Source organism: Protopterus annectens, chromosome 1.part0 (genome assembly GCF_019279795.1).
Source record: "Protopterus annectens isolate FY-2018-M chromosome 1.part0, PAN1.0, whole genome shotgun sequence".
Lineage (NCBI taxonomy): Eukaryota > Metazoa > Chordata > Ceratodontiformes > Protopteridae > Protopterus > Protopterus annectens.
Genome location: NC_056725.1, coordinates 1,809,376,208 through 1,809,403,707, shown reverse-complemented (window position 1 = coordinate 1,809,403,707; position 27,500 = coordinate 1,809,376,208). Strand labels below are relative to the sequence as shown.

Genomic DNA, 27,500 nt, shown 5'->3' with positions numbered 1-27,500 from the left:
AAAAAGGATTCTGTTATGGCAGCAAAGGATATGTGGGAAGAGACTAAACAAAAGATAATACAAAAACTAAGGAACTAAAAGCTCTTGTTTATGTATATGGATAGTAAGATAGAAGCACTGAAAATGTTTTCGGGTAGTTTAGTTTAATAAACAGGTCAGGCATATTTTTATCAACCAGAGGAAAAGTTGTGGACAGCAATTAATAAAGAGTTGAAGAATTTTAACTGGGAAAAGAAGAGGGCAAGAGTCAAGTGGGATAAAATGATCTTTCCAATAGAAAAAAGTGGATTGAGATTACCTAATTTGAAGGGATATTTTAGAGATACACAGTTAAGGCTCCTATACATAGCACAAGCAAAAAGCTATAATTCAAAGGGGAAAGGGATGATGATGAAACGGGGGGAAGCTCAATAAATAAGGAGAGAGTGGGATTTTGGATGCAGATCTTTAAGGACAATAGCAGTAGATATGCAGAATATTATACTGATAAAGTAGCAGATAGTATTTTACTAAGCCAACATGGGAATGGAGAAAGGAGATTCTGCCAATAAGAATGACTGCAATTAAGGGTACAAACAATAGGCAAGAGGACGCAGGAATTTACTGGAGAAAACTGACAAAGGAACCAAGGTATTGGAAGCAAATAATTTGAGAGGGAAAGGTAATAGAATGGGAAGAGGCCAAGAATACATATGAACTGCAGACTACAGATTGCCTTATCTATCAAGGATTGATATCAGTGCATAAGTTAAAAGAAAGGAATAAGGAGATCCTAAGTGAAAGACTAGCAGTGGCAGAGTTTTTAGTAGATTCTAGAACAGAAGCTGCTGTTAAAAAAGGAATCATTATTAGAACATACAAAATATTGCATGAGAACTATAAGAATCAATCAGGGGAAGTTAGAAAGGATTGGAAAGAGAGAGTGGATAAACAATTCACGAAGAAACAATTGGAGGGGGGGGAATATATATATATATATATATATATATATATATATATATATATATATCTGGAGTGTTTCTCCCTGGGCCTCAGCTGAAAATTGGCTTTGTTCCAAGTCGGACTTTCCCGGTTAACAAATGTTGTTGTCTTTCGGCTTTTCCCGGTTAGGGATCACCGTAGCGGAACTCTGGTCCACTAATGATTAGCAGCAGATTTTCATGAACGCCGAGGTGCCAGCTCGACCTTCGACGAAGGCACGCCCATCCCATTTACGCATGTCTTTCGAGCACCCACCCAACCGTGGGGAGGACATGCAGACTTCACACAAAAGGCACTCCCCGCACTCCAGCCGAGAATCGAACGGGAGAACCTCTTTCTGTGAGGCAACAACGCTACTGCTGCACCACCGCAGAAATTCGGTTAACAAATGTTAAATAAAATAATAAATAAATATATATGTATGCATGTATGTATGTATATATATATATATATATATATATGTATATATATATATGTATATATATATATGGGTCTAGGACACATGCTCGACTAGTACATGTCTGAACCACAAAACATTGAACGCACATACACGAAAGCGCTTAACATCGAAAAGCGTTTCCGTGTAGGTGTACTTCAAAAAAAAAATCTACATTTCTGCAGGGGGGTTTCACCCCCCCTGCACCCCCCACACCCCCTACTTTACTATTCTCACTCCGAGATAGCACTACAGTAGGGAAAAGGGTATTTTCCCTTACCCGCACTGTAGTTCGATCTACGAAACAGGCACACATGCACGGAAGCGCTTGTCGATGTTAAGCGCTTTCGTGTATGTGTATTCGATGTTTTGTGATTTGGACATATGCTAGTCGAACATGTATCGGGATCCCATATATATATATATATATATATATATATATATATATATATATATATGTCCACTTTTAAATCCAGAAATACCAAAATCTCGAGTTTTGAGATACCGAACTCAAAACATCGAGATTTCGGTATCTCGAAATTTAAAAGTGGAAAAAAAAAACAAATAAATTAACTAAAATAAAGTGTTTGCAAGGGGGCAAGCCCCCCTGCACCCCCTACACCCACCTACTTATATATACCAACTCCGAGATCGCGCTACAGTGAAGAGAATGGTAAGTGCAACATGAACATTACCATTCTCTTCACTGTAGCGCGATCTTGGAGTTGGTATATTTAAGTAGGGGGGGATGTAGGGGGTGCAGGGGGGCTTGCCCCCTCTGCAAACACTTTATTTTAGCTGTGTTAATTTATTTTCCACTTTTAAATTTCGAGATACCAAAATCTAGATGTTTTGGGTTTGGTATCTCAAAACGCGAGATTTTGGTATTTTGGGATTTAAAAGTGGACCCATATATATATATATATATATATATATATATATGGGGTCCAGAGTTTGGAGATTACCAATGTCTTTGTTTATAAGTTCCATGATGATATGTTCTATGGCCTTGCAGACCAGGCTTGTTAGGCTAATGGGGCAGTAGTTCCCGGGGTCCATCCCCCTTTGTGGAGTGGGATAACCATTGCTGTGCGCCATTCAGTGGACATAAAGCCTGAGGTGAGGCTATGATTGAACATGGTGCTTAGGTGTGGTGCCAATTCATTCTGTAGTTTGTGTAGAACGTTGCCTGAGATGTTGTCAGTTCCCATGGATGCTGTGTTCTTGGCTTTGGAGAGTGTGTTTTTTACCTGTGCAGCTGTGATTGCAGGAACTTTGTATTCTTCCAGTATAGAGATGGGCCCTTTAGGTGGTGAGGGGGGTAAAGTTACCACTGAATCTATCTGCCAGGATGTTGGCAATATCAGTTGGTTCTGTATATTTAGTGCCATTGTGCTGTAACTCAGAGCAGATCTGAATGTTTCCATTGAGATTCTTGACATAGCTATAGAATGCTTTGTGGCTGTCTTTAGAATCAGTGGTGATTTTGTTTTCGTAACTAGCTTTGGAGGATTTTATGAGGGATCTCAGCTTCTTACTGAGGCTGACCAGGGAGTTCCTTCAATCATGGGATTTTACTCTTTTTTGCAACAGTTTCTTTCTTCTGTTGTAGAGTTTGTTTATGGCAGGGGACCACCAGACTGGCTTCCTTTTTTTGGAAGATAGCATCTTGGTTCTGTTAGGGATAGCATGATCCATGCACTTGTGTAAGTGCTTGTAAAATGCATTTGTGTAGGATTCAGCAGTTGTACCTCTATTGTACATCTGCATAGGTGTTGTGAAGTTTGCCACTTCTGTCTTAAGAAGCGTGAAGTTGGCTTTGGAGAATTTTTTTATGGTGGTTTCCCTAATGGGGTGGGGGTGGGGGCAGGATGTGGATGTCTAGGGTGATTAGCTTGTGGTCGGATCTGACAACAAGGAATTGACCTCTGGTGCGGAACACCGGTCGCCCATGTTGGTAATGACCAGGTTTAGGATATTGCTGCCCCTGGTGGGGGAGTGGATAAGTTGATCCAAGGTGATGGAATTTAGGAATTCCAGAAAACGTTGAGCAAAAGAGTTGGTACATGAGTAGTTTTCCCAGTTAATGGTGGGGTAGTTGAAATCGCCCATTATTAGGGTGTTGAGTTGTACCCAAATATTTTCCAGTGTATCAAGAAATGATGAGTGGGAATCCTGGGGCATGGTGGGGGATCTTTAGCAAGTTACACTTTGGATTGCGGTCTTGCCCAGAGTTAGTTGCACTTGGATAATCTCTGATGCATTATGCTGAGCAACTAGCCTAGAGGTGTGGATATCCTTAATGAATATGGACACGCCTCCTCCTTTAGTGTTTCGATCCAGGTTAGGTAGCCAAAAGATGTGGTATGAATTGTAGCCTGGTAATGCAGGGGTGCTCTCTAGAGCCTTGAACCAGGTCTCTGTCACTGCACAGATGTCGATGTTCTCCATTTTAAGGAGTGACTCGAGTGAATGCATTTTCAGGTTTAGACTTCTAGCATTACCCTTGCTCGCGTGTACCTGTAACAGTGGTGAATTTTTCATTTGAACCTTGCCTAAAAAAGGCACTATAGAAGCTAAATGTGAGACTAAAATAGCCTTCCAAGAAAAGGATAACCACAAAGCCTTTTTAGTTATGTCCAAAATCTTAAGAGAAACACTCAACAATGTGCTGAGTTGGCTGTAGATGGCACTACCTTATACTCAGCCAGAAGAAATAGCAAACCTGCTGGCCGGTAAATTCAGCTCAAATTTTACCCCCTCTTCATCTCAGGCCACTCACCATGAAATACCCCTACCATTCTTTTGAATTTTCTCACAAAAGAACAGGTAATCACTGTACTGTCTAAATACAGTTACGACTAGTGAATCCTACACAATTGCACTTTATAAGCACTTACACAAGTGCATGGATCATGCTATCCCAAACAGAACCAAGACACTATCCTCCAAAAAATGAAGCCAATCTCTGGTCCCCTGCCATAAACAAACTGTACAGCAGAAGGAAGAAACTGTTGCAAAAGAGAGTAAAATCCCATGAGTGGAGGGGCTCCCTGGACAGCCTCAGTAAGAAGCTGCGATCCCTCATAAAATCCTCCAAAGCTAGTTACGAAAACAAAATCGTCACTGATTCTAAAGACAACCACAAAGCATTCTATAGCTATGTCAAGAATCTCAATGGCAATACTCAGATCTGCTCTGAGTTACAGCACAATGGCACTAAATATACAGACCCAACTGATATTGTCAACATCCTAGCAGATAGGTTCAGTGCTAACTTTACCCCTCCTGTAACCCTCTAAAGGGCCCATCTCTATACTGGAAGAATGCAAAGGTCCTGTAAACAAGGCTGCACAGGTAAAAACCACACTCTCCAAAGCCAGGAACACAGCATCCGTGGGACCAGACAACATCCCAGTCTGCGTTCTACACGAACTACAGAACGAACTGGCACCCCACCTAAGTACCATGTTCAGTCATATCCTCACCTCAGGCTTTGTGCCCACTGAATGGTGCACAGCGATGGTTATCTCACTCCACAAAGGAAGAGCCACCACAGACCCCAGGAACTACCGCCCCATTAGCCTGACAAGCCTGGTCTGCAAGGCCATGGAAAGTATCATCATGGAACTTATAAACAAAGACATTGGTAATCTCCAAACTCTGGACCCCACCCAGTTCTGGTTTGTAAAAGGCAGATCATGTCTCCTAAACCTGATAGACTTCTTTGAAGCAGTCACCAAAGCCGTAGATGAGGGTAAGGTGGTTCATCCAGCCTATCTAGATGTTGCAAAGGCTTTCGACACCATCCCCCACTCTGGAATTATAGATAAACTCACTAAACTAGGTATAAATTTCTATGTCATAAGATGGGTTGCCAACTGGCTCACTGACAGAACCCACACTGTGAAAGTAGCAGACTCCAAATCCGACTTCAGACCAGTGACAAGTGGAGTACCACAGGGTTCAGTCCTGGGTCCTCTCCTGTTTGGTATCTGCTTCTCTGAAGTACAGGCTAACACAGAAGGTCTTTGGCTAATGAGGTTTGCAGATGACTGCAAACTAGGAGCCTTAATCGAAACTTCTAACGATGTGGACATCCTACAAAAGGGCCTCACTGAGACAGATGCCTGGTGTCAAAGCCATGACCTCAAGTTCAATGCCAAAAAGTGCACGGTCATCCCCTTTGGTAAAAACTCTGTACCCATGAACTACAACATAGGCGGTAGTATACTTAACACCAAAAGTGTGATAAGAGACCTTGGGACACAGGTGGACAGTAGTCTCTCCTTTGATAATCACATTGCCACAGTAGTCAGGAAATCCTTCTACGTGGGACACCTCATCACAAAAGGTTTCTCATCCAGAAAAAAATAGGTCATTGTTCCCCTCTACTCATCACTCATTAGACCCATTATAGAGTAAAACGCCCCTTTTGGTATGTACCTCACAAGACATCTACAACAACTGGAAAGGCCGCAGAAATACCTCACAAAGAGGATTACTGGCCTCAAACAGGTGCACTACGCAGACCATCTCAAAAAACTCCAGCTTTACTCCGTCGCATATCGCCTACTCAGAGGCGATCTCTGCGTAACATACAAAGCTATGTCAAACCCCACAGCTGTTGGACATGCTCCACTTAAAGAAATCCCAATCCCTCCGAGCTAGATGCTCTAGGGACCTAAACCTTGTCACCACAATAAACAGAACATGCTGGAGGGATACATTCCTGTCCCAGAGACTTCCCATACTCTGGAATAAACTACCTATCTATATCAAAAGCTCCTCATTAGCACTCTTCAAGAAAAATCTTGATGATTGGATGGGAAATAAGAATTTCATCCCGGGGATCACTTCTGTGGCTCTGCTTGACAGTCGCACAGGAAAATAATTTTCTTGGGTGGCAAAAACCATGGTACCTTTTTGGCTGGGCTTGTATAGGCCCTATGGCCTATAGCCTAGTACCTACCTATGAACCTATAACCAACATGTCATATGTGGACCAATTAAAAGCCCTATCACTGTATTCAGTTTCCTACCTAACTGAGGGGTGATCTTACTGTGCCTGACTTACAAGGCAGTCTCTTACTCAGCTCTGATGGAAATTTTGAATATTTGCAATTTGGAAGAGGGTTACCAGTTCCAAAAATCTACACCTGATCTCTGACATAAATAGATCATGCTGAAAAGACAGGTATGTATTCCAGGAATTGCTCCTCCTCTGGAATAGGCTTCCTATTCTGGCTATTCATGTGGAGCAGAGCCCTTCCCCGACCATCTTCAAGCGCAATCTGGTCCAAGGCATGTAAAATTACAAATTCACTTCTGGGGTGGTGCCCATGTCCCTTACGGACAGCAGCAGTCTGAAAAAAATTGCGAAAACCCCACTTGCTGACCCTTGTTATATTTCCCCTGCGGATAGAAAATTGGTTAAAATCTGAGTAAAACGTATGACATGCAAGTACAAAATTATATTAGTTCTAGACATTTTGTTAAATTCTTGACAGTTAAGAAGTTTGGGTCTCAGACATTGCTAGGATATGTAGACATGTACTATTAGAGGAAATTACCTTGACCATTACAACTGGTTGTATGTACGCACAAGCAGAAGAGCAGCAAAAATACGTATTTTTAATGTCTTCGTTCAAAAACACAGAGGATAAAGACTAAAATAGTTCAAAATAATGGGCACGTTGTATTTACTATTACTGTATTTACTTAGCAAAGGCGTTTCGATTTTTAAACTACGATTGTTCGTTGCTTTCAATTCTTGCCACATGAAAAAACATTTCAGTTGGGACAAAGCCATTAGGGAGTAGCTGTAGATACAGCACGTTCTGCAGGAAAAGAAGAGTTTTCTCTAAAGCTTGAGGTCGCATTTGCAGTTATAGTGCTATATCGCTCTCCCTTAGCAGTTTACGGCAGAACAGATTGCTTTGTTTACAACGTGGGTCCAGTCACTTAATTATTTTATAGTGAGTTGGAAAGAGCGTTAAAGAGAGGACGATTGTATTTTTACTACAGGGAAGAAACAGCACTAATAAAGTTACTTATATGTTTTCAGGTAATGTGACAGTCAGTATTTGAATAGAGAAAACGTGGGATTAGTACGGTTTAGGTGAATAAGGGGCGGTGCTCTGTACTTCTGACAGCCGTACGACTTTTATTTCCTTTCAGGCGCCATTTTGTAGCAAGATTTTGCAAAACAAGAGGCTAAGAAAGATATCGTGACTTATAGAATCTTTTACCTGGGTGATATTAATTTTGCGTCCAGAGGCAATCCTGGCTACTGTATTATTATTATAGTTATTAAAGGTAAGTGGGGGGAGTCTTGGCTGTCGGTGATTTTTACCCCGATAAGTTGGGCTTGCTGGTCTGCTTAGTAGAAAACGGCGAAGCCATTCTAGAGCATGAGGGAAGAGGGCGGATACCCAGTAGTGGTGGATTAGGCCTTATGCTTTTGTTTTTTTGTGCGAAAATTATTAGAGGGTATGCTAATATGCGAGTATTTCTCTGACTGTTGTCTGTTTTGTGCCATTAATTCCCCCCGAGCAAAGCAGAGACTGTAACAATACTTCAGTTAAGATGTAGATATGGTTTGGTGGGGGTGGGCAAATTTGATTTCTCGGTGGTGTCAGTGTGAAATGCGTTTAGAAGCATTGATTGCTAAAGATGAAGGTATCCCATCCAAAAATGGTGCCGCTGAGGAATTTGCTTAGGGGGCGTTTAAACTATTCTCTCATTTTCAGTTGTACAGTGGCACTGTGGGTTGCTGTGAGAATTTTGAGTATCTTTCCATGTATATTTTAAAAACGGGTCGCTGCCGTGTGTTGTTTTCACTTGTAATGCATTGCACTTCTGTTTTGTAGCATTTGAGGAGGGAGTATTTTTTCACCATACAAAACTGAGATCCTTTATAATGGTAGCATGGACAGTGTCCTGCAAGGGGGGGACATCAAGGTTTTGCAGAGATCAGATTATCTGCAGCAATGCATCGCATGTGTTTTCACTTGCTCGTTGTGCACAGTTTACAAATGGAGCGTAAGGCTAGTGGCGATCAGAATTTCTGTAGTGCACCCCCGTAAAAATACAGATTTGGCACTCCCGTATGAGACCACGATAATAGTGGACTTGAGGTTCAATATTTATCTGTAATATAACGGACGTATTTCTTGAAGTCACGGTGCAATTCTGTTTACTAACGTGTTTAAGCTTCTATTTTGATAACATTCTCCATTCCCTCATCTAATTATGTGCAGAACGTACAGGCTGCAATTATTTACACATCTTTTCGCTTGTACTTTACATTGTATAGTTTACATTTATTTTTTTTTCATTTAATTTTTGATTTCTTTAAGGGCGTAATCCTACATACCTCTGAACCGTCCCTGATTTTTTTTTTTGACTGAAATTTTTGCTCTGTCCCTCATAATTCCATTTAAAACAGATGACCTTTGGAGAAAATGTGGTGAATTATCTTCAATAAATGACAGTAATTGTAGAGAAAAATTGTTTTGCTTCATAAAATGTATATTAAGCCACATTCTCTTATTATATTAATGCCCCAGTTTAATAGCACTGATATTTTAAGTGTCCCAAATTATTTATGGATTTGTCCCTGACTTGGTTGAGAGCCGTGCGTACATGTGATGTTGAGAGTAGCTTGTGTTCTTTGGGGGGTACACTTAATAATTAAGAAACGAGCAGTGCACTGACAAGTTGTTTTGACTATTGGAGGTAGTGTTGACATGTAAAGTACATAATCCCACTGCACACATCTGTCTTTTTTTTTTTAATTTGCATTTGTTAACCAATATATTCTTATTAGACATATGTAGATGACCCTTTTCTTCAGAGCTGTTGGGGAGAAAATCTCTGTTAACACTGTCAATTTACATAATGCAGTGTAAAGATGTACTGTAGCAGAGACCCAGAGAGTGACTTAATTTGAACTAAATGCTTCACAAAACCAAATGGAGCAATACAGTAAGACTGCAGTATAAGGCAAAACTGTTAGTTCTGTAGTTGGAGGTGTAACATGTCTGGTGTATTCTCTTCCAAATTGATTCATTTAAGAGAACATAGAAAGGTAGGCATGAGTAAAGAAAGTCATGGTGACGTTCTGAGAAAAGTGGATGTTTGTGTGTGGGAGGGGGCATTATTTGGTATAATGGGGAAAGGTATGGGGGGATTTGAGAAAAAGTGTATTAAGATGCATTTAGAAGTGGTGTTAAAAGTGGGATTAGAAGGAGGAGGACTGAGGAGGTGTTGATAAAGTCCTGGAGGAAGGGGGTGTGATGTGGAGAGTTTATGATTGGATGAGAAATGAGAGGGACCGAGATGGATGAGGGCGGACTAGAGGTGTGTGGTGAGGTTTGTGCAAATGGGTGTGAGCTAAGTGAGTGAGGAAAATGGGGCTGGCTTGAAGATCATCTTTGGTTGCCTGTGGACAGAGTAAACAATATTTGTTATTAACAAGGGTAGAGCACTAATCCATGTTGACTTTTTTTTTTTTTCCGATTTTGTTGAAAGGATTGCCTGGCTTTTGCTCACTGCCCCACATCAGGCAGATGGTGTCAAACGCTAGGCACGCGGTTCCTTAAGAACTCTCTAATGTTTTATTTTGATAGTTAACACAGCATTATGGTAATAATGCATCACGTGTCTCATTGTATAACTGAGTACTGTTAAAGACTCTGGCTGTTGAACAGAGAGGGTGGTGTAAAGGGAGGGTGTATGTGTAATTGTTGTCCTCTGTGCTTGGTTAACATTCTGTTGAATGAAGCTTTTGTCGTTGACGAGCCAAACCTCTTTGATAAAAATGTCTGCTTCTGAAATGGAGTAGGTCCATTTTATTTTAACGTATTTAATTTTTGTCTTTTTTTTTTCCCCCTAACTTTTATGACCGTGGAGTCCTTTATGAGCATTGTTTGTTTAGTTATTGAAGGTGTGTAAATTAACTGTGTAGAACATTATCAGAGATCTGGTATTCCTCTTTGTATATGTTTATCCTACTTCAGTGTTGATGGATTGTATCGAACATTAGCAAAGAGAGATTGTGTGTATGTATGCATATATATATATGTATAAAATCTGTGTGTGTAATAAATAAATAAATAAATAAATATATATATATATATATATATATATATATACATACACACACACACACACACACACACACACACACACACACACATGCGCGTGTGTGTATTTCTTTTTACTGCCTTTTTCAGAACTGTTAATATCCATGTGCAAGTCAGTTTTTGAAAGTTTCATAATTGTAAGTTTTTTACATGTTTAAATTGTATTATGAATTTAGTAGATTAGCACTTGCCCAGAATGAGTTTCCAAGCCTTGCACCTGTTGACCAAGTCATCCTGTAAACAGTAGTCAGTTTTTGGAAAATGAATGAATGTTATAGGTTCATAGATGTGTACCAGGCTAATGGCCCTGGAGCCTTTACAAGCCTGGCCCATAGGATTACCCTGGCATCGTGCCACCCGACCTTAGTTCCCAGTGCCTCTGTTGAGTAGAGCTACTGGAGTGATCCCCGGGGTGAATTTTCTATTTCTCATCCACTCGTCAAGATCTCTCTTGAAGAGGGCCAGTGAGGTTCTCTGTTTGACATGTATGGGGAAGTCTGTTCCATAGCATGGGCAGTCTCTGAGTTATGAACCTGTCCCTCCAGCTTGTTCTGTTGATTGTGGTAATGAGGTTGAGGTCTCTGGAGCGTGTGGAGTGGAGGGATTTCATAGGATTTCTAACCGAGCTGGGTCAGACATGGCTTTGTAAGTCAAGCAGAGATCGCCGCTAAGTAGGCAATGTGAGATGGAGAATTTAACTATTCCTGTTAAAAGACTTTGTCAGTAGTGTAGAGAAATAGGATTCTGACTGTAGTGCAGGCCTCCTATTTTTGATGCACAGTCACTTGACTGGTTAGGTAGGGTGGGTGTGCCTATGCTGGGGAGCAGAAGATGGCAAATGGCTTGTCAAGCCCTGCAGAAGCTGGGGCTATAAGCTATAACTGGGAAAGGGATTACTATGCAAGTGTGGCTACTCCAGGTCCCAAGGCAGGCACATTCTTGAAGGGTACATTTCAGTGTTTACCTGTCCCACAGAAGATAAATTGCTTGAGGGCGGTAAAGCCAGAAACAAGGCCAGGTAAGTGGCAAGGGTGATGATGCAGGTACTGTTATGCTCCACCACTAGTGTTGCAGTGTCATTGTCCTTACCAGCCTGCTGGTGATAGATACTGGGTATGGCTTAGTCTCCACCTTCACTGCCATGATTCCAAACCCAAGGTGGGTATTGGATTGTTGCTTGGAACTGCAAGTGTGGTGACAGCAGACTACTGATTGTCAGAGGTGCTGCAGCTGTGAAATAAAAGGGTAAAAATCCCTTTTATAAGTAGGCATGCTGCCTAGCATGTTTTTGCTCTTGTCTATGCCTGAGGTGGGAGTCTGGTTTGTGTACTTGAAATTTGTTGTGAGATTACAGAACTTGGTGTGTGAGACTTGAGGTTTTCACCACTGATTTCAAAAATTGTTCTAGAAATCTGAAATAAAAGATGTTTCATTTCTTGTATACCCAGTTGTGTGTTTTATTTGTGTTTTTTTCCTTGGTAGCTCATTAGCGATTTGTATAAATTATCCACCAGAATGGTGCTTTTTTTCATCTGCTCTCCTACTGTAGAGCTGACATACTGTCTGTTTGCTTTCCTACTGTAGAGCTGACATACTGTCCATTTGCTTTCCTACTGTAGAGCTGACATACTGTCCATTTGCTTTTTCAAATACTCCTTTGTGTAGTGAAGATTGTTTTTGTAATGTTTAATGTGTGATATATGTGTGTAATATATATGTCTGTGTGAAATATATATAATTTTTTTTTGTGACACAGGCACTATTTATGTTTATACCAAAGTAATCAAATTGTGTTAAATTTAACATTAACAAACATTTTACTTCACATATATTGCTATATGTCATATAATCTAGGCATCATGACATAAATTATTCAGCTCTTGCCCCCCCCTTTTTAAATGAGACATCTTTATTAAACCATCACGACATAAGCAATCGTACACTTTTATAATTGAAATCGAGCCACACAGCCAGAATCCTGGCTGCAAGCATTTTGCATCACAAACCATACCATGATACTCCAGTTGCAAACCTTATACTTCTGTGACGATAGGAGGTACTGCCAGCACAGCTAGCTGGAAGTTTGTAAATAACTGTCATTTGTGAATATCATAGGTTCATATGATGATACTAGGCTATTGGCCATGGAAGACATCCCGCCGACAAGTTCTGTTAATGTCACAGACCAGGTTGAGGCCTTGCGCGAGTGGAGTTTGACTTACGGATTTGCAGCAGATTTTTACAAGATGGTCTTGTTACAAATATACACATGACCTACAGTTCTAATATGTCAAACTCATTTGTACAGACATTTGTGTTGAAAAGGTATTTGTAAAGTGTTTGTCTTTGAAATGTATCCACAGTGTGCCCTACTGGAAAGAACAGAATGTTTTAACAGACAATACTTGAAGTCAGGATGTTAACCTCAGTCCAGCAAACTTTTAAAAAAAAAAATATCTGAAATTAAATCACTGTATAGGCTAGGCCATAAAGATGCTATCTCACAGGTTTCAGTGCAGCCAGAGATGCACAGTCTGTACTGGGAAGCTTTCTGTGTTGTCTTTGGGGTGAGCTGATTACTACTCTGGTAGCATGGCGATATGAAATTGTTTTATGACTTCCAGTACCTGCCACAGATCTGAGCAAAAGCGTGTGTTTGTTTGTTTTTACAGGTAGGGGCTAAATCCTGTCAGCTTTCAGCAATTGGGGTTTGCATGAGAACCTAGAAGTCAGGTGACCATAAGTGATGTTATGCAAGCTATCCCAAATGTAATGTTTTAGATATTATTTTGAGAAGTCTTAGAGTATTCTGTCTTGGGCCTGATAACAAGACAGGACCATTCACCACATCATCTGCTTTGCTCTATTAAATATGTAATGAATAGTAATTATTTTATTGTCTTGATTTTTATTTAAACCTTTCATTATGGCTGATCTTTGTAGAGGTATTTGCATATTTATTTGGTGATACTGTGAGCCACTCCTAATAATCTTGCTGTTGGTCAAACTACCATTAATATTAATTTTGCTCAGTAAAACTGGGTACCCTTTGTTAAGGGCCTTAAAGTAGCTGGCAAGGGGTTCTGGTGGCAGTGATAACTACCTTATAGTCTGCGTAAGAGGGGGCATAGCTAGTAAACCTGTGCCAGCCTTTCCCAGGTGTGTGTGTCAGCTACTTGGACAGGGGGACAAAACACTGGTTGGACAGGGAAAGTGTTGGAGGACTTGGCTTGGGACCCTGGCTAAAAACTCAGCTGTATAGCTGTGCCAGTGGTGATCTGGAGAGAGAGAAAAACTGTTTGTGGACTGTGTTCTGTTAAGGGAAATTGTGCTTTACGTAGAGAGCTGCATCTTGTATAGTGAGTGTGTGTACATGTTTTCCTCCCAGTTAATGTTCCCCACAGGTGCCAGTGGTGAGGATTGAGGCTCCTTGATTACTGGCCCAGAGGTGGTGGGGCATCACAACATCACTTAGAATCTACCCAATCATTTTCAGTCAGACATTACATAACTCAGTCAAATCCTGCCTTCTTTTAAATCTCATTCATCCACTGTATGTAATGTTCCCACAATTCACATTTTTTCCTATGTAGTTTGCTCCTACCCTTTTCTAAACATTTACATTCCAGTTGTTTTATCTGTTTTACTGTAATCACTACTACTGATATTGTTGAGATTTTGTTTTCCATTTCCTAGCAATTGCTTTTTTCGCACCCACTGTAATTGGACGCAAGGCCTTATGTTTAGGCAATGTCTCTTGTCGCACCAATCTGCCCACCCAGCATCACCAACCGTGCATCCCGCAGGGCATCCTTTAAAGTCCACCAAGCCACCACACTCCCAGAATATATGTTCCCAAGTATGAGGAAAAATTCTGTAGAGTCTACTTGGGGTATAAAAATATTTAAAATTTCTAAATCTTCTAGATGTTGTTGCGATGTTGTTGCATTTTTGGGAGACATACGTATATCCTCCCATTGCTTCTTTGTGAATTGCTTATCCAGTCTGTCTTCCCAATCTTTTCTAACCTCTTCTGGTTCTTGTAGTTGTCATGCAATATTTTGTATGCTGTATTAAGTATTCCTTTTTTAATGGCAGCTTGTGTTCCAGATTCTACTAAAAACTCTACCAGTGCTGGTCTTTCATTTAGGACCCTCTTATTTCTTTCTCTCTGCCTGTATTCAGATATTCATCCTTGATAGGGAAGGCGCACTCTAACCTGCAGTCCAAATAAATTCTTGGCATCTTGCCATTCTATTACTTTCTCCCCTCTAGTTATTGGCTCCCAATACTTTGGTTCCTTTGTCAGTTTTCACCAATAGATTCCAGTCCTCTATTGTGTATATCCCTAATTGCAGTCATCCCTATCGGCAGAATCTCCTTTCTCCATTCCTGTGATGGCTTAGTTCTTAGAATACTTTCTGCTACTTTATAGATTACAGTAATCTGTATGATTACTGTTGTCCTTAAAGGCATGCATCCAAAATCGGTCTCTCCTTGTTTCTTGAGCTTCACCCCTGTTTCAACATAATCCCTTTCCACTTTGAATTCTAGTTTTCTGCTTGTGCTATGTGTAGGAGCCTTAACTGTGTAGTTTTGAAGTACCTCTTCAAATTTGGGATCTGCACTGTTTTACTGGAAGAGTAATTTTATCCCACTTGATTCTTGCTGTCTTCCCGTCCCAGGTAAAATCGTTCAGCGCTTTATTAATTGTTAGCCACAACTACTCCTCTGGTTGATAAAAATATGCCTGACCTGTGTATAAGACTAAAGGGACTAAAAACATCTTGACTGCTTTTATCTTGCTGTCCATTTCCACATAACAAAGCTTCCATTTTCTCAGTTTTTGTGTTGTCTTTTGTTTAGTCTCTTCCCAGATATCCTTGGCTGCCACACCAGAATAATTTTTTAATCCATACTCCTAAATATTTAATTTTATCATGTCCCCATAAGTATGGATATTGCTGAACCAGTTTTGTGTGTGGATACATAATTTACCGCTGTCGCTTTTGTTTTAGTTCCGTTAATTTTGTATCCGGAAAAGATTTGAAACTGTTCAAAATGTTCCACAATGCTGTAATGTTTCTTTCTGGTGTTGTCTGGTATAAAATAATACCATCTGCAGATAGCTCCACCCTTTGACTACCAATTGTATCCTTGAATTTCTGCGTCCCTTATTTTCTTTGCCAGTTCTAAATATAATGCAAATAAAGGGGAGAGAGGACAACCCTGCCTGGTTTCTCTGCTCAAATGGACGTTATCAGAGAGGACCCCACTCACTCTAATTTTTGCCTCTGATCCCTTATATAGCCTCCTAATCAACCTCATAATTTCTTTCAGGAAAGGCAAATGCTTCCATTGTCCTGCTCATAAAAATCCCAGCTTACTCTGTCTGTCAGATGCTTTCTCTGCATCAAGACCCCCCACAAACAACAATGGTGTCTTCTTACATTCTGCTTCCCTGTGGATCATCGGTGTTCTGTTGCTATTGTCAGATGCCTTCCACAAAATCACTGATCCATATCTATCAGTTTTGGCATTAATTGTCATTCTTTTAGCCATTATAGGCATGAACACTTTTTATAATTAATATTGAAATGGGCCTGTATGAAGCTTGGTCTAATGGATCTTAACCTTCTTTAGGTGTTACAGCTACCACTGCTTTCTTCCGGGATATTGGTACTCCTTCTCCTCTAAAAATACCATTTAAACAAAACCTTCCAGATCTTTGTCTTCCCTTCTAGCTTCCAACTTCCACAGGAATACCATCCATTCCTGGGGACTTTCCTGTAGATTAGTTATACATCACAATTTTTTATCTCATTTTGTTAAGTTTAATCTTGGTTTATATACAGAATCTTGATCATTATGTCACTAATGTCTTCCACTAGACTTGGCTTTATTTTTCTATTTTAGGAAAATGTATTGTTGGCAGTTTGTGGGATGGGATGTGTGCAACATGAGTATTTTCTACTGCGGTGAGCAGTATAAAGATAAGAGATTTAAGGCGTTCTTGGGGGTGGCAATATGAATGTAGTGTCCATAATGCTCTTCACAATATCTTGCACTGTTCCTTGCATATCTTCATCCCTTGTTATGTCTGACCATTAAACAGTCTCGTATAAAGATAAGAGATTTAAGGCGTTCTTGGGGGTGGCAATATGTATATAGTGTCCATAATGCTCTTCACAATATCTTGCACTGTTCCTTGCATATCTTCATCCCTTGTTATGTCTGACCATTAAACAATCTCCTATAAAGTAAATGAAACCAGAAATCCCATCCATCCATCCAAGGTACTTTTAGAAATGTATTTGACTGACTAACTGCTTCTATTTCATTGGCAAGCTTCAAAGCCCCACAATAGTGTCAGCATGTAAACAACTGTATAGATGAGGCTGTACCCCATTGGAACAAGTGCAAAGCAAATCCCAGAAACCTGCTCGCATGGTATAACCATAATGTCAACAAGCTTGGTAGTAAAAGGAAAGGAATTTTGACCAAAAGTAAGGAGATTCATTCCACAATGTTAGAGCCCTTGTAACTGAAATAAACGAGTAACCTCCAGAAAAAACATGAGTGGTACACACACAACTATCAAACAGAAACACCACTTAGAGACTTGCAGCAAGATTTAAAATCAGTTATTTTATTAAGTGCTTTCAGGAGCTTAATAAAATCCACCAAGCCAAGTTTGAAGCTGATATAGCTACTCAAGCCAAAGTCAGTTATAAGGCATTTTTTTAGTTGTTCATAGGTTCATACTAGGCTATCTGCCCTAGGGCATTTATAAGCCTAGCCAGAATGTGTTTGACTTTCGCCACCCATTTTAAACTTATTTTGCTATGCCCTTTTTCGAGGTTAGTATACTGTGCCTCTGTCTAACAGTGACACAGAAGTGATACCCGGGGTAAACCTACCATCTCCCATCCACTCATCAAGATTCCTCTTGAAGAGAGTCAATGAGGGACTGCCTAACCTGGACTGGGATTTTATTCCAGAGTGAAGGGAGCCTCTGGGTTATGAATCTGTCCCTCCAGCATGTCCTATTTATTTCAGTGCTGAGGTTCAAGTCTCTCGAGCGCATAGCTCGATGGGATTTGGATTTTCTTAGGTGCAGCATGTCCATTAATTCCAGGTTGGACGTGGCTTTGTACGTCAGGCACAGATCGCCTCTGAACAGGCGGTATGCCACTGAGTAGAGCTGGAGTTTCTTTAACCGGGCAGCATATGACATCTGTTTGAGCCCTTTGATCCTCTTGGTGAGGTACTTTTGGGGTCTTTCCAGTTGCTGTAGGTGTCTTGTAAGGTACATCCCAAAAGGGGCATTGTACTCAATTATGGGCCTGATGAGGGATGAGTAAAGAGGCACGATGACCTCCCCTGATCTAGATGTGAATCCCTTCATGATTAGGTGGGCTATATAAAATGTTTTTCTAACCACTTTGGCCACGTGGTTGTCAAATGAGAGATTGCTATCAACTTGGGTCCCCAGGTCCCTAATTACTTTTTCTGTACTTAATGGATTACCACCTATGTGGTAGTTTGTGGGCACTTTGTTTTTGCCAAAGGGGATGACTATACACTTTTTGGCATTTAGCTTGAGGCCATGGCTCTGGCACCAGTTGTCTGTTTCTATGAGGCCCTTTTGGAGGATGCTTGTGTCGGCTGGAGAGTCAATTATGGCGCCCAGTTTGCAGTCATCTGCGAACTTGGTCAGCCACAGTCCTTCCGTGTTGGCCTGTATCTCTGAGAAATATATACCGAACGAGAGGTCCCAGGACTGAGCCTTGTGGGACACCACTTGTAACTGGTTTGGAGTCTGACATGGCTCCAGCAATTCTAACCATGTGGGTCCTGTCCTTGAGCCAGTTTGCAATCCATCTAGTGACATAGGGGTTTATATTTAAGCTGGTGAGCTTATCTATAATGCCCGAGTGGGGTATTGTATCGAAGGCTTTTGCGAGGTCCAGGTAGGCTGTGTGGACCACCTTCCCCTTGTCAATCGCCTTGGTGACTGTTTCAAAGAAATCAACCAGGTTTAAGAGGCAGGATCTGCCCTTAACAAAGCCGAACTGGGTAGGATCCAGTGTCTGTAGGTCCCCAATATCTTTATTTATGAGGTCCATGATAATCCTTTCCATAGCTTTGCAGACCAAGCTAGTCAGGCTTATGGGGCGATAGTTTCCAGGATCCGTTGAGGCACCACCTTTATGGAGAGGGACCACTGTTGCTGTACGCCACTCTTTGGGCACATATCCTGTAGTAAGGCTGAGATTGAACAATAGTTTTATGTTTGGGTTTAGCTCTTCTTGGAGTTCATGTAGGACGCAGCCCGAGACAACATCTGGTCCCATTGATGCTGTGTTTCTTGCTTTGGAGAGGGCGGCTCTTACCTGAGCATCTGAGATGTCAGGGGGGCAGCACTCTGCTGGGATAGATATTTGCCCTTTTGGTGGGGGGGGGAGTTTGCGCTGAACCTGTCAGCTAGGATGTTGGCAATATCTGTGGGTTCAGTGTATTTTTTGTCATTTTGGACTAATTCTGAGCATATCTGGGAATTCCCACCCAGGTTCCTAACATAACTAAAGAAAGCCTTGTGATTTATCCTTAGTGTCCTGTGCAATTTTTCTCTCTAAGCTGGCCTTAGACAATTTTATGAGTGCCCGTAGTTTTTTGCTAATACTGATCAGTGATGCCTTCCCTTTTTGTTTGTAGTCTCAAAAGCACAATGCAACAGTGTGCTGAGCTAATTGTGAACAATGTTACATACACCAAGGCTGAAGATGTAAACCTTCTTACCGATTAAATTTAGCTCTAACTTTACCCTTCTGTCCCTCAAGATGTACCTGAAACTGGCTTGCCTCCACTGTTGACAAAAGTCCTGAAAGTGCTAGTCGAACTTAAAAAAATACTGCATCGATGGGTCCTGACAATATTCCTAGCTGCATCTTAAATAGCATGAAGCACAATTTAGCCCCACCCCAACACTGTTCAGTCTCTGCCTTTTTACAGGCTTTGTGTCAAAAGAATGGAGAAGAGCTGCAGTCCTATCCCTGCAAAGACCTTCCATAGACCCAAAAGTCTGACCAGCTTCATGTGCAAAGCCATGGAAAGACTTATGAAATGTATCAGGACATACGGAACCTCCAAACACCTGACCCGCTTCAGTTTGGATTCAAGGGCAGGTCATGCGTTCTCAACCTGGTGGATTTCTTTGAAAAGGTCACCAAAGCAATGGATGAAGGCAAAACCGTACACATTGTATGTCTTGACCTGACAAAACTTTTGACAACCTTCTCCACTTGGGCATAGTAGAAAAGCTAAGTAAAACATTACAGAATGTAGGAAATCCAAAATATGGGAAATTACTGCCACAGAGACCAGTCACCGGTTTAGTCCCCAGGGTTATGTGCTGGGACCGCTCCTATTTGGCCTCTATTATTTATGAAGTAAAAGCCAGTACCAAATGGTTTGTTTTCAGATGACATTAAGCTAGGAAAAGTCATTGGATCTCCCAAGTTATATGGCTGCCCTTCATAGGTAGGTACTAGGCTGTCTGCCCAAGGGCATTTATAAGCCTAGCCAAAATGTCATCTTTCGCCACCCCATTGATTAATTAACTGAGCCTCTGTCAAGAAGAGCCAATGAAGTGATCCCAGGGGTGTATTTTCTGTTACCCATCCATTCGTCAAGGTTTCTCTTGGAGTGTTAGTGAGGGGCTCTGCCTAATGTAGTTGGGAATTTTGTTCCAAAGCATGGGGAGTCTCTGTGACATGAACCTATCCCTCCAGCATGTTTCATTTATTGTTGTGGCGAGGTTTAGCTCACTAGAGCCAGTGGCACGCAGTGACTTGGATTTCTTTAGGTGGAGCATGTCCATCAATTCTGAGTTGAATGTGGCTTTGTAAGTCGGGTAGAGATCACCTCTGAGTAAGATGCCACTGAGTACAGACGGGGTTTTTCCAGTCGGGCTGCATAGGCCATATGTTTGAGGCCAGTAATCCTCTTGGTGAGGTACTTTTGTGGTCTTTCCAGCTGTTGGAAGTGTCTTGTGAGGTACATCCCAAATGGGGCATTGTACTCTCTGATGGGTCTGATGAGTGACGAGTAGAGGGGCACTATAACCTCTTTATTTCTACATGTGGACCCTTTAGTAATTGGGTAGGCTACATAGAAGGATTTCCTAACTACTTTGACAATATGAATGTCAAAGGAGAGATTACTATCTACCTGGGTCCCCAGATCTCTTATTACCTCTTCTGTATTAAGGGGGCTGCCACCTGTGTGGTAATTCATGGGTGTTTTGTTTTTCCCCAAACAGGATGACTGTGCAGTTTTTGGCATTTAGCTTGAGACCGTGACTTAGACACCAGGTGTCTGTCTCAGTAAGGCCATTTTGGAGAATGTCTGCGTCAGCCAGAGTCCATTATGGCTCCCAGTTTGCAGTCATCTGCGAACTTGGTTAGCCATAGTCCTCCTGTGTTTGCCTGTACTTCTGAGAAGTATATGCCGAACAGTAGGGGTCCCAGGATCGAGCCTTGTGGGGCACCACTTGTGACTGGTTTAGAGTCGGACCTGGAGCCCGCTGTTCTTACCGTGTGAGTTCTGTCTGTAAGCCAGTTGACAACCCATCTCATGACGTAGGGATTTATGTTCAGGCTGGTGAGTTTTTCTATAATTCCCGAGTGGGGAATGGTGTCAAAAGCCTTGAGGTCAAGGTAGGCTGTGTGAACCACCTTCCCCTCCTCTATGGCCTTGGTGACTGTCTCAAAGAAGTCAGCCAGGTTTAGTAGGCATGATCTGCCCTTAACAAAGCTGAACTGGGTCGGGTCAAGTGTTTCAAGGTTTCACAATGTCTTTAATGAGTTCCATGATGTTCTCCATAGGCTTGCAGACCAGGCTAGTCAGGCTTATGGGGCAATAGTTACCAGGGTCAGTTGTGGCCCCTCCTTTGTGGAGCGGAATAACTGTTGCTGTGCACCATTCTATGGGCACGTAGCCTGTGGAGAGGCTAAGGTTGAACAGTGTGTTTAGGTGGGGGGGGGTTAGTTTGTTCTGTATTTCTTGCAAGACGCAGCCTGGGACACCATCTGGCTCCATTGACGCTGTGCTTTTGAAAGGGCTGTTTTCACCTGTGCGTCTGTGATTTCTGGGACACTACACTTTTGTGGTATTGTTGTGGGCCCTTTTGGGGGTGAGAGGGGGGTGAAGTTTGCACTGAATCTGTCAGGATGTTAGCAGTATCAGTAGGTACAGTATATTTTGTGCTATTTTGCACTAGCTCAGCGCATATCTGCAAGTTGCCACTTATAATCTTGAAATAGCTAAAGAAGGCTTTGTGATTATCTTTCAAATCCTTGGCTGTTTTTCTTTATTTCTTTTGAAGTTAGCCTTGGGTGATTTTATGAGGAACCTTAGTTTCTTGCTGATACTGATCAGGGTTGTCTTTCCTCCTTGGGATTTGCCCCCCCCCCCAGACCTTTAGGAAGATTTGTCCTAAATAAATAACTGGTGCTAAAATTATGGACGTGCTGAAAAAAGTATTATTGTAAACTTTGATAAGTTCTTTATCGTAAGGAACTACTATGTTGGCAGTGCACCCCTAAGAGTTTCTCTAGTTCAGGATTTGGAAACTTGTATATAGTAACCTAACTTTTGACCAACATACGTTTATTATAAGAGGGTCCTTCTGTATTGCACAGCTTGTAAACAAAGGGATTGTGCCTAGGTATAGGGATGTCATTGTCCCCCTTTACTTGGCCCTCAGGCCAATTGTTGAACACCATGCCCTGTTTGGCATGTACCAGTTCAGACCTATGCAACAACTGAGATGTCCAAAGAGAGAACTTAACAGAAGGATACAAAGCCTAAACATATTTTACATGAACTGCCCTGTCACTGTTCTCTTTCTTTATCCTACTCCTTTGTCTAGTGTACAAGGCATCCTCTTGCCCCAGTACTAATGGATTTACTGCACATCATCAAGTCAGGTGGCCCCAGAAATACTCTCTCCAGGGATCTAAATCTCTCTTGCAGCATCAGTAGAACAGTTTGGAGGGACAGGTATAGCTTGCAGAGTTTACTGCTGCTCTGGAACAGACTCCCCAACCCCATAAAATACAGTTATTCTCTGTCCTGTTCAAGCACAACTTGAGTCTGTGTTTGGGGAAACAAAAATTTTACCCCAGTACTGCCCACTTACTACTGATGGACCGAGGCAGCTTCTAAATTCTTTATCCCGTGCGTGGATCCTTTGAAATTATTTATGGTTTGATCACAGTTGTTCTCATTAGGATTAATATTATCAACCATGGGAATGGTAAGGCCAATCTTGTACCAAACGGGATAGGTTAATTTAAGCACAAAAAGGGGAAGCTAGGCTTTAAATGTCTCACAAGGGCAGCTAGCCTAGTACTTTCTTGTGTACCTATAATTGCTGATGATGGAGTGGTAATTCGAATGAATGCTTAAATTCCTGCATGGTTATTAAAATGGGTGGTAGGATAGTGTTTATATACAGAGCGGTGTGTATGCCCACCCCAAATTCTGCTATGTTTACAGTATTGTTTGCAAAGTACAACATCCACACTACACAGGATACACACCGCCTCTAGCCAGCGTAAACATAAAAATCAGTAACTGGCAGCAATATGCTTGTAGGTGGCTAGAATTCACCAGTGTAGCCTTGAGCTTGTTTCTTGTAAGCCCATTTGTCATATGGAATCACAGCAAGGATTACATAGAACATATGTTTTTAAGTAAATTTTACAGCTTCCTGTCGCTAGATTAAAGACCAGTGCCTCCAACACACTGTGAACAAAATGATGAGACTAAAACTGGAAAAATGTAGTTTCATTGAACTCAATAAAATTACTTTTTGATTTGTAGGGGGTAAACCCCATTTTTAAATAAACTCCAGTATGATATCGTGTTGGAGAAAGGGCAAATGGACTGACCCGTTACAGTAGTAACTAGAGGTGAGAAAAGCCAGTCAGATTACGAACATGTGCCCTGAATAATATCAAGCGTACTCGGAGAAGTATGAGAAATCAAGTAGCACTACAAAAACTCCTTAAGTGAAAGTGTCCTGAATACAGCCCCAAAGGTAGCACACTGACGCAGAACTGACTACGAACTTCAGCACCATGATTTTGACTGAATAAAAATAAAATAAATGCATAACTGGCTCACTGCGTTTTTCATATCAGAAGACTGGGACTTCATCAGCACTAAGAAGCATACAGAATCTCCAGAGTCCTTAAATACACTTGATTAAAATCAATCAGAGAAACAAGTAATTGATTAGTTGGATACAAAATTAAAATCAATTGGGGCAAACCATTACATCCAAAAACATTCCCTATTCGTACTTAAAGCTCAACACAAACAAAACTTAATGTATATTAAAACACTATTTACTTACCAGTAGCATGATATCCATGATTGTATTTCACGGTTGTATTTTTATATAAGGTCGCATAGAGGGAGTTAGAGCCTGTTAGATTTACCCACACTTGATCTTTGAAAATAGTTAACTCTGTACTGTTCATTATTATTCATTTTTTTATTTGTTTTAAAGGACTTCAGTGATTGAGAGCAAAGTAAGGTATATTTGCTGGTAAAACCAACAAGCGATTCCTGGTAAATCCAGTAACGTTTATTGCTCACACTTAATTAAAAGCAAAAATTCAAAAACACTTCAATACTGTGTACTTAGCGCTTTCACCCACAATGAATCTGGGTTTCTTCAGAGTACTGAAGAAACCCAGATTAATTGTGGGTGAAAGCGCTAAGTACACAGTATTGATGAAGTGTTTTTGAATTTTTGCTTTTAATTAAGTGTGAGCAATAAACGTTACTGGATTTACCAGGAATCGCTTGTTGGTTTTACCAGTCATCTCTTTGGGATTCCTTTATTTTCGTTTGTGATCAAGGTATATTTGCTATTTGTATTGTGATTGTTTTAATATGTATTACACTTGTGTTGAGTTTTAAGTGTGAATAGAGAATGTTTTTGGATGTAATGGTTTGCCCTAATTGATCTTAATTATTTATCTAATATTAATAAATTAACAAAAGTGTATTTAAGGACTTTGGAGGATTTGTATGTTTGTTAGTGCTGATAAAGTCCCGGTCTTTTGAGGTGAAAAACGCGGTGAGCCAGGTAAGCGTTTATTTTCAGTAAATAAAATCGTGGTGCTGAAGTTCATGGTCAGTTCTGCCTCTGTGTACTACCTTTGAGATTATTTTTTGTTAGCATTTGTGTGCTCCTGGTGGCACTTGTATTCTCCTTTTGTTTTTTTTTTTTTATATATAGAGGATTTGTGGACGGACCATGGCTTTTCCTCTGATCTGTCTCAATTAAATTCAGGAATTGGTGTTCATGCAGAACAGTATCGGTAATTTAACGTGGGAGTTAACCCAGTTAGTCAAGCTGTTGACTAGCAACCATTTGGATTGTACCTCAAGTGCCTGTACATCTCTTGTTGCCTGGTAGCCAGGAAGTTCTATTTCAGTGGGTTATGAGCGAACCGGAAGTCCAGGAGGGAGTTCGGCGGTCTTTGGTGATGGGAGCTGGTTGGGTGATTTGACCCTTCTAGGATGCTCCGTTCACCTGTGGAAAGTCTGGCGGAAGCCGTTTGTGGATTCCTGATATTAAGGAAGGTGCAAGACCCTAGGACAAACAGCGATGTCCTAAAGGTGTCTCTAATATTGTATTTTCTGCTAATGGTGATGGTACTGTTCGTTCCAACAACAGGTGTTAATGGTCTGGAAGCTAGTACCAAAGACTATGACTTGTCAAAGTGGTTGCGAGACTATAAATTTTCTCTTAAACATTATGAAAAATATATTAATGATAGGGCTATCATGTTTTGTATTTATTAAATACAAATCATTGCAAATTGATGATTGGTACCTTAATGAATACTTGTAAGCTAAGATGGTTCCTAAATTTTAAGGATAGATAAATACCCGAATAATGTTGCTGAAGGATCTTTCATAAAGAATTGTTAAATATTTTTGAACAGTGTGTGTTTAATATTTTGAAGGCTATTAAGAATAACAAAAAGGAAATGTTATTTATGGAAATGTTATTTATGGAAATAACTATCACTAGCGATCTTATAAACACTATAGATGATGAGAGAAGAAAATATGCAGATATTAAAGCTAAAATTGATGTAAGGTGGTAAGAGAGTAAAACATATTTAAGGGATGAGGAAGAATATAAGGATGGGCGAAGTTATCCTAAATTCAAGTATATATATAATAAACATCTTTGGGATAGGGATGATGGAGTACAAGACAGACAAGATGGGGGAGAGTTGCCTTACCCTAATATGGCTAGGAGGGATAGTAACAACTTCAGGTATGATGACCCTTTACCCCCATTTAAGATAGTCAGAGCTGATAAGAAATCAGTCCTTGAACCACAACAGGGCAAAGTATTAACTGAATGTAGCATAGGTGTAAGTTATGATGTAGAAGAAAGGATAAGTGAAGTATCTAATGGGGTATATTTGTTACCGGATATTTAATTACAGTAATAGTTTTTAGTCCGGTATATTTTAGTCTTATTTATAAAGGGTTTTAAATACCTACTTAGTACAAAATGCGATGTTAATAAATTGATGGAGTTTTTATTCTCCAGTAAGAGTGAAACTGGTGGAAAGGATTTAACTTTAAGGAGGAAAAGTACCTGTAACCCCGCTGTACACCCTCCATTAAAAAATTTGAGGTACTAATTGAAAGAGTTAAGAGAATTGTAAATCCTAATAGAAATTGTTTTAATTTGACTAAGGATGAAAGGTGGTTGCTTAATGAAATTAAATGAAGAAATAGGGAAAGTGGAAATATTAAGTAATACTATAATGGGTAGGAACAAATATCTAGAAATGAAATACATACTGCTTACAGTGAAATTGACTGTACACTTTATTGGAAGGTTCCATCAGCCCTGATGAATACAACTTTTTGAAAACTCAGCCTGTAATCCCTTCTATTTTTGGGACTCCCGAGACTCGTAAAGATAGTTTGTCCACCAGTGAGACCCATTGTAGCAGCAGGTGGTTATAAAACCCAGTATTTAGCTATATTTGTTTATCAGAAGTTAAAAAGGATGAATTTATGTAGTACGGGTTTTTCGAAAGACTCATGGGAATTCCTTAAGGTAGTGAATGAGATTTTATTTAAGAAAGATTATGTTTGCCATCATTGATATTGATTTATTTTCTAGTATCCCCCATAAATTGGGTCTTGAGTAGTTTGAAGAAGCTGTTTCCGAAAAGGGACTTTTTACCTCCAATGAATTTAGAGCAATTTTAACCTTAATGGAAATGATTCTAGAGAATAATTAATTTTTATTGTTTTTGAGTGAGAGTTTTATAGGCAAATTAGTGGCGTAGCTATGGGGACAAGTTGTGCCCTCAGCTATGCCGTTATTTTATTTCACTGGGAGAAAAAATTATGTTTAGTATTTATGGACGACACTTTATCCTATATAAATGCTTTTTGGACGATATGATAATTTTCTGGAATTTGAAGGACTTTATACACGAGTCAAACTACAAAATGTGTAAAATTTACTTGTGTTGAGAATCCAGTGATTAATTATGTAACTATACATAAATTAGTTGGAGAACAGATTTAAATCTACCATTTTTCGGAAGAGTACTTTTTCCAATTCTTATTTATATTTTACCAGTGTACACACTTGTAAACAAAAATGATGTATAGTAAAAGAACAGTTCATTAGGGCTTCCAGGATGACCTCCGAAGAAAATGATATGACCTCCGAAGAAAATGATTGTGGTTGAATGCGATAAGGTTAAAAATGTTTTGGAAGGGAAATATCCATTAAATCGTATTGAGGAAGTCATTAAGGGAGTAGAAAAGGATAGGGGTACTAAGTACTTTCCATTATTTGGAAG

General features: G+C 40.4%; 1 protein-coding gene across 2 annotated transcripts in view; it reads left to right on the top strand.

The window, feature by feature from the left end:
* Positions 1 to 7,099: 7,099 nt before the first annotated feature.
* The window catches only part of LOC122800178 (WT1 associated protein), a 1,433,819-nt gene continuing 1,413,418 nt past the window's right edge, over positions 7,100 to 27,500 (top strand). Inside the window, exon 1 of one of the 2 annotated variants that reach the window (XM_044069689.1) lies at positions 7,100 to 7,484. In XM_044069689.1, the coding sequence (XP_043925624.1) occupies positions 7,475 to 7,484 (10 nt within the window). In that variant the 5' untranslated portion in view covers positions 7,100 to 7,474. Of the gene's footprint in view, positions 7,485 to 7,583; positions 7,736 to 27,500 lie in introns of those variants that run through there. The other variant, XM_044069693.1, reaches the window with a different exon arrangement.